Source organism: Dendrobates tinctorius, unplaced genomic scaffold (genome assembly GCF_039654945.1).
Source record: "Dendrobates tinctorius isolate UK_male_01 unplaced genomic scaffold, ASM3965494v1 ptg000265l, whole genome shotgun sequence".
In the NCBI taxonomy this organism is placed as follows: Eukaryota; Metazoa; Chordata; class Amphibia; order Anura; family Dendrobatidae; genus Dendrobates; species Dendrobates tinctorius.
This window is the reverse complement of record NW_027361932.1, coordinates 14,630,554-14,643,578: the sequence shown is the minus strand read 5'-3', so window position 1 is coordinate 14,643,578 and position 13,025 is coordinate 14,630,554. Positions and strand designations below refer to the sequence as shown.

At 43.7% G+C, this 13,025-nt stretch overlaps 1 protein-coding gene across 2 annotated transcripts in view; it reads left to right on the top strand.

The window, feature by feature from the left end:
- The first annotated feature begins 9,409 nt into the window (after nucleotides 1–9,409).
- LOC141069516 (tRNA (32-2'-O)-methyltransferase regulator THADA-like) overlaps nucleotides 9,410–13,025 on the top strand; it is a 178,471-nt gene continuing 174,855 nt past the window's right edge. The window contains exons 1-3 of one of the 2 annotated variants that reach the window (XM_073559146.1): nucleotides 9,410–9,622; nucleotides 12,279–12,456; nucleotides 12,692–12,778. In XM_073559146.1, the coding sequence (XP_073415247.1) occupies nucleotides 9,495–9,622; nucleotides 12,279–12,456; nucleotides 12,692–12,778 (393 nt within the window). In that variant the 5' untranslated portion in view covers nucleotides 9,410–9,494. The remainder of the gene's footprint in view (nucleotides 9,623–12,278; nucleotides 12,457–12,691; nucleotides 12,779–13,025) is intronic. The other variant, XM_073559147.1, reaches the window with a different exon arrangement.

Below are 13,025 nucleotides of genomic sequence, written 5' to 3'. Positions count from 1 at the left end.
CCATCTGCTCGTTTTTGTCTATACTACGGTCGAGTTATGATCCAGTGTTTCAGATACAACAATGAATTTCTTAAAACCAAAGAGAAAGAAAAGAATAATTAATAAGTAATAATACGTAAGGACATTGGCTCTAGGTTTAAGGTTATCGCTCATGTATACTACTGGTTTGTTACAAGTGTCTTTGGTTACCAAATCTGGAGTTATAGTGACTTCTGCATTTGTTGACTCAGGTTCCACCTTAGATCTTATTGACAGTGATTTTGCTATTGAGTGTGGTGTAATGCAGCGGTGTTCACACAGTGCGGTAAAGAGGCTGTGACCCAGGTTAGTCCAACTTAAAATTTGTGGATTGAGATAAGAGAGCAGGTGGGGGTGGTGTTTGTTGTCGTTTCTCATTCTCGGGTTCTCTACCAGAGGCCTGGGAGTTTGAGGGTTCTGCACAGGATCTTAGATGTTCCCAGCATTGCACTTTTATGGACAGAGAGTTCAGATGTTGCTAATGGGATCTGTTGGCGCCATTTTCCCACCTTAGGGGTCACTGCTCCAAGTGCTCTTATCACCACTGGAATCACTGTTGCCTTCACCTTCCACATCTTCTCCAGTTCTTTGAGGCCCTGGTATTTCTCCAGTGTCTCATATTCCTTCTTTCTGATGTTGCTGTCACTTGGCACTGCCACATCTATTATCATTGCTTGTCTTCTGATCCTTATCTACTGTCACAATGTCAGGTTGGTTATCCAACACCTGCTTATCTGTCTGGATCTTGAAGTCCCACAGGATTTTAGCCCTTTCATTCTCCACCACTTTTTCTGGGGTCTCCCTCCTGGACTTAGGGTGACTTAGCCCATATGCTGTGCAGATGATCCTATATACAATTCCCGCTACTTGGTTGTGACGTTCGGTATACGCTGTTACTGCTTGCATTGTGCAACCTGCTACTATGTGTTGGACGGTTTCTGAGGTTTCTTTGCATAGTCTGCACCTTGGGTCTTGTCTTGTGTGGTAGATTCCTGCTTCTATGTATCTGGTACTTAACGCTTGCTCTTATGCCGCTATGATTAGTGCTTGTGAATCTGTGCTGTCTCGGAGTCCAGCTTTCTCCAGCCATTGGTAGGATTTCTTCATGTCAGCCTCCTCCATTATCGGTCAATGGTACATCCCATACAGTGGGAGCTGGAGCTGCCCAAACAATCCTCTCAGCACTAATGGGAGGAATAGGGCTAAGTGACAGCACATGTGAAAAAGACTTGGGTATACTAATAGATCACAGACTGAATATGAGTCAACAGTGTGATGCAGCAGCAAAAAAGGCAAATGCAATTCTAGGATGTATTAACAGAAGCATACAGTCTAGATCACGTGAAGTCATTATTTCCCTCTACTCCTCTTTGGTCAGACCTCATCTGGAATATTGTGTCCAGTTTTGGGCACCACATTTTAAAAAAGACATCAACAAACTGGAGCAAGTTCAGAAACGAGCGACCAGAATGGTGACCGGTCTGCAAACCCTGTCTTATGAGGAAAGGTTGCAGGATTTGGGAATGTTTAGTTTGCAAAAGAGAAGACTGAGAGGAGACTTAATAGCTGTCTACAAATATCTAAAGGGTTGTCACATTGTAGAAGGATCATCTTTATTCTCATTTGCACAAGGAAAGACTAGAAGCAATGGGATGAAACTGAATGGGAGGAGACACAGATTAGATATTAGAAAAAACTTTTTGACAGTTAGAGTGATCAATGAGTGGAACAGGCTGCCACGAGAAGTGGTGAGTTCTCCTTCAATGGAAGTCTTCAAACAGAGGCTGGACGGACATCTGACTGGGATGATTTAGCGAATCCTGCTTTGAGCAGGGGGTTGGACCAGATGGCCCAGGAGGTCCCTTCCAACTCTACGATTCTATGATTCTATGATTCTATATGTGCTGGAGCATACGTCTGAGCTCACATCACTGCAGCTAATAGCCGCGATGACACATATCTCCCCTCAAGGACTTGTCCGGTGGCCATCTTAAATACTCTCTCCCTCTGCCCAAAGCCAGGGGGCTTGGCACCTTCTGCCATCAAACAGTGGATCTTCGACAGTGCATCAGCATTGCCATGCAGTTTCCCTGACCTATGCTCCACATGGAAGTTGAAATCCTGCAGTGCTAGGAACCACCTGGTCACTCGGGCATTGTTCCCTTTTCTCTCCCTCATCCGCTTCAGTGGGGCATGGTCTGACACCAGCAAAACTAAAGAAAAGACAATGTGTGCATATACCCTAATGAAAATAAATAAGTAAAAAAGCAAATGCATTAACATAGGGTATCTAGTAAACACTGTTTTTTGATAAAAAAAAACATAAATCTGTCCCACTGTGACAAGGTATACCCAATTGGGACAGTAACTACACTCTCTAATGTTAAAACTTACCTAGTGTGAACAGTGGCAGAGAGTCACCAGGTCCCAACCGGACACCCAGTTTTCGAAGGACTACATATGAACTGCCCAGCTCAGCAAAAAGTAGGCCACACCCTATTTGTATTGAATACAAAAATACAGAAGAAAAAAAAACAGAAAACTTTCAGATCTTAATTAGCCTGTTAGGGTTATTGCTTGTTGTAACGATAATGTAAAAAATATCCTGTATGACTTTTCCAGAACATTCCAGAATCTTCCATTCACTACACTGACCAGAACGATCCATGGCTGTCACACGCTGCAGATGTGACCCCCCCTCCCTCGCATCCCCCCTGCCAAGGGGTGATTTTTGCCTGTCAGCCCTGCATATGTCTGCTCACTCACAGGCTGTAACCCTACACCCTTTCCTCACCAGCCATTTCCTGTGCCAACCTCCCCCCTCCCCAGCTAAGGAATGTTAATTAGCTAGTGGAAAGAATTTCCTTTGTCTGAAGCCCATGTGCTGGGATAAGTGTGGGAAATATTAAAGAGGCTGGATCTCGGACCCAATCCGCGACAGAAATATGAAAATTACCTGTCTGCGAAGGGCACCGACCCAGCTTCCTAGCCCATGTTTTTCACAGTTCCAGTGCCGACAGAATCAGAGAAACGGATTTCTCCTGAACCGTGTAAAAATAATTAGTCCGTGTTCGGTCTTGAATTAATGCTTGCGACGAGCTGGAAAAGATGATACTATGTGCATTTCTGTACGAGGTACCCCCTGCGAATTATGGTTATTATAAGTTTTTCAACCAGATTCTAGCTTGAGATGCTGTGCCAGTAGGATCTCAAATGCATGGAGACGTCTGGCTCCACCACCCATGCAAATATATAAGCCGCGGAGACACCATCACATGTTTCTCAACGCAAGCAGTGACTAGCCAGGTCTTTCACCGGGAAGGAACAACCACGGGAAGGGCAGTCTCCAATGAAGGAAACCACCTATGCCAAAACATGGTATCCATCCACAGACAGCTGTTTCGGGGTATTGCCCCTCATCAGTGTGGAGTAGGAAACTGGCTAGTAGGAGCAATGCCTAGTAGAAGACTATGAAAAATGAGGATGATTGACCTCATGGAGATCAACATCCGACACTGCGGAGACACCATCACGTGTTTCTCAACGCAGTGATTCTAGAGCACTGCCCCCATCCCTTATGGGAAATATGTAAAACATGCAAACATATAAGCCGCGGAGACACCATCACGTTTCTCAACGCAAGCAGTGCAGTGCTCTAGAATCACTGCGTTGAGAAACACGTGATGGTGTCTCCGCAGTGTCGGATGTTGATCTCCATGAGGTCAATCATCCTCATTTTTCATAGTCTTCTACTAGGCATTGCTCCTACTAGCCAGTTTCCTACTCCACACTGATGAGGGGCAATACCCTGAAACAGCTGTCTGTGGATGGATACCATGTTTTGGCATAGGTGGTTTCCTTCATTGGAGACTGCCCTTCCCGTGGTTGTTCCTTCCCGGTGAAAGACCTGGCTAGTCATTGCTTGCGTTGAGAAACATGTGATGGTGTCTCCGCGGCTTATATATTTGCATGTTTTACATATTTCCCATAAGGGATGGGGGCAGTGCTCTAGAATCACTGCGTTGAGAAACACGTGATGGTGTCTCCGCAGTGTCGGATGTTGATCTCCATGAGGTCAATCATCCTCATTTTTCATAGTCTTCTACTAGGCATTGCTCCTACTAGCCAGTTTCCTACTCCACACTGATGAGGGGCAATACCCCGAAACAGCTGTCTGTGGATGGATTTCATGTTTTGGCATAGGTGGTTTCCTTCATTGGAGACTGCCCTTCCCGTGGTTGTTCCTTCCCGGTGAAAGACCTGGCTAGTCATTGCTTGCGTTGAGAAACATGTGATGGTGTCTCCGTAGCTTATATATTTCCATGTTTTACATATTTCCCATAAGGGATGGGGGCAGTGCTCTAGAATCACTGCGTTGAGAAACACGTGATGGTGTCTCCGCAGTGTCGGATGTTGATCTCCATGAGGTCAATCATCCTCATTTTTCATAGTCTTCTACTAGGCATTGCTCCTACTAGCCAGTTTCCTACTCCACACTGATGAGGGGCAATACCCCGAAACAGCTGTCTGTGGATGGATACCATGTTTTGGCATAGGTGGTTTCCTTCATTGGAGACTGCCCTTCCCGTGGTTGTTCCTTCCCGGTGAAAGACCTGGCTAGTCATTGCTTGCGTTGAGAAACATGTGATGGTGTCTCCGCGGCTTATATATTTGCATGTTTTACATATTTCCCATAAGGGATGGGGGCAGTGCTCTAGAATCACTGCGTTGAGAAACACGTGATGGTGTCTCCGCAGTGTCGGATGTTGATCTCCATGAGGTCAATCATCCTCATTTTTCATAGTCTTCTACTAGGCATTGCTCCTACTAGCCAGTTTCCTACTCCACACTGATGAGGGGCAATACCCCGAAACAGCTGTCTGTGGATGGATTTCATGTTTTGGCATAGGTGGTTTCCTTCATTGGAGACTGCCCTTCCCGTGGTTGTTCCTTCCCGGTGAAAGACCTGGCTAGTCATTGCTTGCGTTGAGAAACATGTGATGGTGTCTCCGTGGCTTATATATTTCCATGTTTTACATATTTCCCATAAGGGATGGGGGCAGTGCTCTAGAATCACTGCGTTGAGAAACACGTGATGGTGGCTCCACCACCCAGCATGGTTCTGGATCTAAGCATTATGTAAGTATATCTTCTGTTTTAACCCTTATTTTAATTTGTAGTCATATTGTACATATATTGTCTCATTTCGTAAAGCCTTTTTATCGTCTTTACACGCTGCCCATCTTTTGGGAATAAACTATAAAATGTTATTAGTTCTGCCCCCATGCTCTGTCATGAATTCATGCGCCTATAAGCTAATTACGCTACTGATTCAGGTTTGCTTTGAACCCCCTTAAATATTAATAGAGATATCGAAGCTGGTGGCAGCGTGTGTTCTGGGTCCTCGGTACCGCTGACAGTGACGGAAGGGGTTTTATAAGCTTCTGTGTGGCTGCAGCCAGAGCATTTATAATTCTCTCGCTGCAGTGTGCTGGGAGGCCAGTCCACATAGAAGCAGCTGGCCGGCGACCAATTATCCCAGGTGTAGTTCCCTGACTGACTTGAGGGTAAGGGGGGGCGCCGGAGAACTGCGAGTTCCAAAGTGGAGCTGAAAAGTGGGATATACATAAATCCCTGCAGTTCATGAAGTATTGTTAGCAGTGGTGGGACAACCAAAATAACCCCCCTGCGATAAATTGTTAGGGCAAGACTAGCTTGCTGGGTTTTTTTATCACATGGTGCCAGCGGTGGGATAACTAAGATAAGCCCCCCAGTGCCTGTGATAGCAGTGTGCGGCCAAAGGTCACATCCCCCTGTCCGTGACATATCGGTGTCAGCGGTGGGATCGTGACATATTGGTGGCAGCGGTGGGATCGTGACACTTGTCCACTATCATTGCCACAAAAGGCCAGTTGATGCAAATTTCCAAGCTTTATAAAAACCCTGCCTCCTCTAACCTTTTTCCAAAAATCAGCAGCCATGAGTTCTAAGCGGCTGCTTTGCACTCTGCAAATTAAAGTGGTGGTGGCCCACAAAGCAGGAGAAGGCTATAAGAACATAGCAAAGCCTTTTCAAGTTGCCTTTTAATCAGTTTGAAATTAAATTAGGAAATGGCACATAACAGTAACAGTGGTGCTCAAAAAAAGGTCTGGAAGACCAAACAAAATTTCAATGAGAGCTGTATATAGGATTGCTAGAGGCACAAATCAGAACCACCGCTTGATTGCAAAAGAACTTCAGAAAGATTTAGCAGGTTCAGGACTTGTGGTACATTGTTCTACTCTTCAGAGACACCTGCACAAATATGGTGTTCATGGAAGAGTCATCAAAATAAAACCTCTCCTGCATCCTCAGCCTAAAATTCAGAGTCAGAAGTATGCAAAAGAACATCTAAACAAGCCTGATGCATTTTGGAAACAAGACCTGTGGACCGATGAGGTTAAAATAGAACTTTTTGGCCACAATGATCAAATGTATGTGTGGAGAAAAAAGGCCACAGAATTTCAGGAAAACAACTTCTCGCCAATCATTAAGCATGGGGGTGAATCAATCGTGCTTTGGGGTTGAGTTGCAGCCAATGGCTTGGGGAACATTTCTCGGGTAGAGGGAAAAATTAATTCAATGACATTTCAAGAAATTCTGATACAAACATAACACCATCTTTAAAAAAGATGAAGTTGAAAAGAGGATGGCTTCTACAAATGGATAATGATTCTAAGCAATAGTCAAAATGAACAATAGTATTCCTCAAAAGGCACAAGCTGAAGGTTTTACAATGGCCCTCACAGTCCCCTGATCTGAATATCATTGAAAGTCTGTGGTTAGACCTCAAAATAGCAGTGCATGCAAGACGACCCAGGAATCTCACAGAACTGGAAGAATTTTCCAAGAAAGAATGGATGAAAATCCATCAAACAAGAATTGAAAGCTGTGAAACTTTCAAAGGGGTGCAACAAACCATGTAGATTAGCGCAAAACATAGTATTAAGAAATGGGTTTAAAGGGAATCTGTCACCTCTTTTTTCGCATATCAAGTAAAAATATGATTGGATTCAGGGTCAACTATGCATTATACCAGTACTTTTCATACACCTTAACTCCCCACCTTTGATCAATAAATACCTTTTATATTCCTCCCGCGGTGTATGTAAATCTCCTCAGTCCGGTTTGATGGACGGGGCTTATTGTTCCTCTCTCCCCCCTCCTGGTTTGCTCTACGCATTTATTTGGTGTAATTCCTGCGTTCACGTAGATTTAGCGCGCGTGCATCCAATTGTCCTCCCGCGCATGCGCAGTATGCTTTGCTCATCTGTGGGCAAAGCATAAAATCATTATTGCGCATGTGCTGGCTTACGGCATTACGTTCTATCGCCCGGAAGTATCACAATATCAGCTCTCAGCTGCCTCAGAAATGGTGAATTTTATGGATGTGCCAGTTCTGGCACGTAGCCTCGCTCTTCCCACTTTCCCTGTAGCGGCGGCATGTGGGGTTCATATTTGTGGGGTTGATGTCACCTTTGTATTGTCAGGTGACATCAAGCCCACAGGTTAGTAATGGAGAGGCATCTATAACACATCTGTCAGGAACACCGCACTGCACTTGCTCACTGAGCCAATGCGTGTGTCCTGAGTAAATAAACTGTGCCCAAAGAGACCTGTGGAGCGGGGCAGCAGTGGTGAAGATGCTTGCTTCACACAAACAGGACCTGAAGCACGTGACTGCTGGTGGCGTGGCCTAAGCTCTGGAGAACTAGGAGCTGAAGGAAAACTCCTAGAAGGGTAACTACGGGACAAAGATACCAAGGGACCATAGACAGGGACATAAACGAGTTCAGGCTGGGGTCAAAGCACGAGATAGCACGACAGTACCAAAAGGATTAGACAGAATGGATAGTCAGGACGTAGCCAAGGAGTCATACACAAAGAGGGCAGCACTGTACAAAAGGGGCAGGAAAAACTCGTAACAGGGACACAGCCAAATCAGAACCAGACAGATGAAACGTAGCACAGGCACAACAGGGTCAAACACACTCGGCCAAGGGTCAGAGTATAAGCGACAGGGAATGGCCCCACAATGAGGCTATAAGAAGCCTCCCAGAATCCCAGAGTACGGCCATCCAGATTCTAACACATGACACTATCCATTACTAACCCAATAGTGATATTGTATAAAACACAGACACCCAGAATAAAGTCCTTTATTTGAAATAATTACACAGACTCCTTTATTGAATCTAAATTTACCATACTTACTGAACGCCTAATCCCCTACGCACTTGTCTCCTGCAAACAATGAAAAAATAATAAACCAACACATAATACTATCCTTTTCGACGTAGACCATTACCGAGTGTCCCATGGCGATCTCACGTGTAGAACAGTCACAGCTGTGAACTCTCACGGCAGCTCAGTGATACACTGCAGGAGTGATTACCTCCTGTCATTGTATCACCGGCGTCCGGGTAGAGCAGTCACATCTCCCGATGTGACTGTTCTACACATCAGATCGCCATGGGGCACTCGGTATTAAATGGACTACAGCGGAAAGGTTAGTATAGTGTGTGTTGGTTTATTATTTTTTATTGTTTGCAGGAGACACGGGCATCGGGGATTAGGTGTTCGGTGAGTATGTATATTGTATGTGAATATGTATGTAATTATGTAAATGTTTGAATTTTTTTTTTTACAATTGAACACAGGCGCTGGATGACGAGACTATTCTCCCATCATCGTCTCATGCTGTCTCTGTTATATGTGACAAAAGACGTAGCCGGATGGGAGTCATAGTTCCATCAGACGATACCTAAGGACAATGACTATGGGCTGTTCGTCGCATGGGTGCACACACACATATTCTCTGTCCACACACTCTTCCTCCTTCTGACATTTCCTTTGACAATTCCGCAGCGTTATTGGCAGCAAATCCACAAACCTTTCTACACCTGCGTTTTTGCTGCAGATTTGACTGACTCAATTGAAGTTAATGAGTCAAAACCGCTGCAGAAACGCAAAAAGAATTGATATGCTGCAGAAAAGAAAACGCTGCAAAGACAGATGGAAATTTACGGATCATGTGCACAACACTTCACTGCATTACCTTGCATAAGTTAACCATTGGGTTTTTGGACCATTTATGTATGTAAAAAAAAGCGGAGCTCAGCGGCCCGTTAGAAAATGAATGGAGTGGCGGTTGACCCTACACATCACTTCTGCTCCATTCTAATGGGGATAACAATGCCCCCAACTCTGCTGATCAGTCCAGCTCCCTGCAGTCAGACCCCCACTGAGCAATAAGTTACCACTTTATTCGTTTATCCTGAAGACAGACATACAAGACGTGTGCAGCTCCAGTGTCAGGTCTCCCTTCCAGGGGTGCAGTTCTCCTCCGCGCCACGAGAGGGCGATGTGCAGCGTACATACTCATACTCACTACCAATGAAAACCACGTTGTGCTGCTGAGGGCAGAGGTGACGGTGATGGCTGCCTCCAGGATGGCGCACGCAGGAGACTTGCCGCAGGACCCCGGGCACTGTGTACAGTTCTATCAGGAGCGGGGACTCCATTCCCTGGGTGCAGTGGCTCTGGCGCTCAGGCAGTTCACGGAGTGAGTGTCACCGGCCATGTTCCCGCTCATACAGCAGGGCAGTGTAGTGCTGCTGTAGCTATGAGTCGGGAGTGTGGCTCTGCCCCAGCCTGCTTCCCTGGGCCTGTGTTCTCCACCATTAGTATGGGCTCTGCTAGAAATGGCTTCTCCATGGCCTCTGTCATTATCTATGAGGCAGCTTTCCAGCAGACATCGTGGGATCAGACCCCTCAGTCTCATCTTCCTTCTCTCACATTGATACAAGAAGCAGTTTTCCACTACTGGACATTTCCTCATTAATCAACCCAGGACCCTAACTACAATGTACATTGATACCCGCAGCGGCGCCATTTCAGCCTAGTCAGTTCCTAGTCAGTAATAGTTCCTCTATTACTGAGAAATAGGAGTTTGAATTAACATGCAAATGAGGCTTCAAAACTATTTGTAAATCTAAAGCGTCTGTCACTCCAGCTCTATTCTCTGCCGAGCACCGCCCCGTCATGCTTAACTGACAACCTTAGTGCTGTGTGACTTCAGGCAAAAAGCATGCTGGCACTTGGTGGGGAATAGAGCTGGAGTGATAGAGGCCTCACAACTACAAAAAGTTCTTCAGCCTCATTTGAATTTCAATTCAAACACTGATTTCTCAGTAATGAAGGAAAGGGCTGCCGACGTAAAGGTATCGCTGGACTTGTCTTTGAGAAAGTTACATGTGCATAAAAAATTGGGAGAAATCCTGCTGACAGATTCCCTTTAAAGTGTAAGCTACCTCGAATGATGAAACCATTACATTTGACTCTCAGAATGCAGTGAAGCAAACAAAACCCACATAGAAAACAAAGAGATTCACAAAAGGTGATGTGCAGCCACTGTCCTGTAATGTCTGCATGGATGATCGTCACACTGGTATACTGGCACAAGGTCCATTTCTCCTAATGTAACATTGGCATTGCCCATTAGAAGAAATGGAGGCAATATAGGACATTCTCTGCTTTGTTTTTAGATTCAACCTGTTTACTATTAGCCAGATCAAGGAGCCACATCCAACTACTCAAGTATATGACAAAACCTAAGATAATAAAATGAGCAAATACCCTGCAGTAAATAAATAGCAATAGTACATGAAAATAACATGGGGTACTTGACTAACATAATTTTGATAAACACGTAAAAGCCATCACACCATGTCAAGGTGATCTTTTTTACGACAGTCTTAACCTCTAGTATTAAAATTATACCATATGTCTGATTATTTGAATAAAGGCCAAGAAGGACCGAGGCCCCAACTAATGGACACCCAGCAATGGGTAGCTATATAGCCGTAATGTCCAACTCAAAGAAAAGGGAGGCCACACCCTTATTTGCACACAGCGCAAAAACCTAAAGAGATTAACTGGAATATAAGATGGTACGCACGCAGCATGTAGGCGCATGTTTGCACTTCCCACTAAACAGACAAAACCTAAGCTAAAAACTAAATGAGCAAATACCCTGCAGTAAATAAATAGCAATAGAGCATTAAAATAATCTAAAGTACTTGGTTAACATAACTCTGATAAAAAAAAGTAAAAGCCATCCTATTCAGGCCGGTCACCTCTAGTATTAAAACCTTACTATATGCCTATCGGTCCTTGTTAACCATTATTCACATTTATGTCATTAGACATATGGTAAGGTTTAAATACTAGAGGATTTAATACTAGAGGTGACGTCCCAAATAGGGTCACCGTGACGTGGTTGGATGGCCTTTACGTATTTGCTTATTTTGTTTTTATCTTAGGTTTTGTTTGCTTATTGGCCTTTGTAAACATACGAATACATGCTGTATGCACACCAACTTATATTCCAGTTCATTTCTTTTGTTTTTTTTTTTCCTTTTCTTTTACTCAAGCATATGGTTCACAGAAATTATACTACATATAACGTTACTTTTGTTCATCATTTAAAATCTTTAAGGAAGAATAGATAACTATAGTTTCTTACCATCCCCAAATTTCCAATAAAGGCAGTTGGCAAAAAATAGTATGTTGTTTGCAGGATATTTCAGTGTCAGCCAAAGGGGAAAGCAAAAAGGGTGACAGGGATGTAATAAAGGGAAAATAACCCTATAAACATCTAGTTTCCCCTGCCTTGCCATGGGGATAAAAACATGCAAATGGTGCCACTACTCAACGTGGACTAACCCTGTATACCCTAGTACACCCTACATATGAAAGCCAATATTGGCCAGCCGTTATATATGACTGTCACTGCCAGCATTAGTAGTCATTATCCTGTATGCGAGTAGGACTTCAATCCTGGTATTCAGCTTATTATAAGCTTGAACAACAGTATGCCTGAGTTAATTTGCCAAATATACATACGGTAGTATGCTTTCTCATAGGTCAAATATAAATCCTATTAAAGGCCTAAGTTGCAGTAGCTAGAACAAAATTGTCCCCAGAAAGAAGGATCTCAACAAATTGTGTACCCATAGGCATGATGTATCCCACCACCTGCATACCACAGATTTCCTTTGGCTCATGCAAACAACTTTGATTTGTTCCTACTTCAACCAGAGATTATGATTTTTTAAAATTTTCTATCAGTCTGTATTGTCCAGACATAATCAGTTCCTTTCTTTTCACCAATCTGATGTCTCCTTCCTATCGCCTTCTCTATACTTTCCATCGTACAGGTCATCAGTGAAACGATGTAAAGAGAAGCATCTTGAGGAGGCTGTACAGGCGCTAAAAGCAGCAGTGCAGGTTTTGGAAAACCTTCCTGATGACGAAGTTATTCCTTTACTCCACTATATCCTCTCCACTCAGATGACTTGTAGCAGCTCTTCCAGTCTTTTCCTGAAGCTTGAAAAGGTGAATTTAGTGACCACTGTGTGTAATATTTATAGGTTTCCTGCTCTTGAACCCTCTTTTACATTATTATTAAGTATATATCTATTGGAGTTTACAGAATTCTGTTTACATGATTAGATTAGATCTTCCTATAATATTGTCTGCAAAAGAAATGATTGTCCATTTGTTAGTTGTTAGTTTAAGAAATGAAATATTGTCTGGGCGTATATGATTTCACCTCTCCCATTTTCCTCAGGCACTGGCAATGATTTCTCAGCTTCGACCAAATCTTGTGGCACAGCACCAAGATTGTTTTTTGTCTTGCCTGTTACAGGGTAAAGAGGTGAGATAAGTAGATGTAATAAACGTATGTTCATATTTCTCAGAGTGAAAATTCACTAAGATTGCACTTTGTTACTTTTGTAATTTAAAGCTGCTCTATGGCAAATACTGTGAATGGAAGTTAAAAACAGAAAAATGTCAATAGAGTAAGGCCGGTTTCACACTTGAATGAAGAACATAGAACCATGAGAAAAGAATGGGAGCTTACATCCCTCAAATGTATGTTAAACACTCATATGTGAACCATT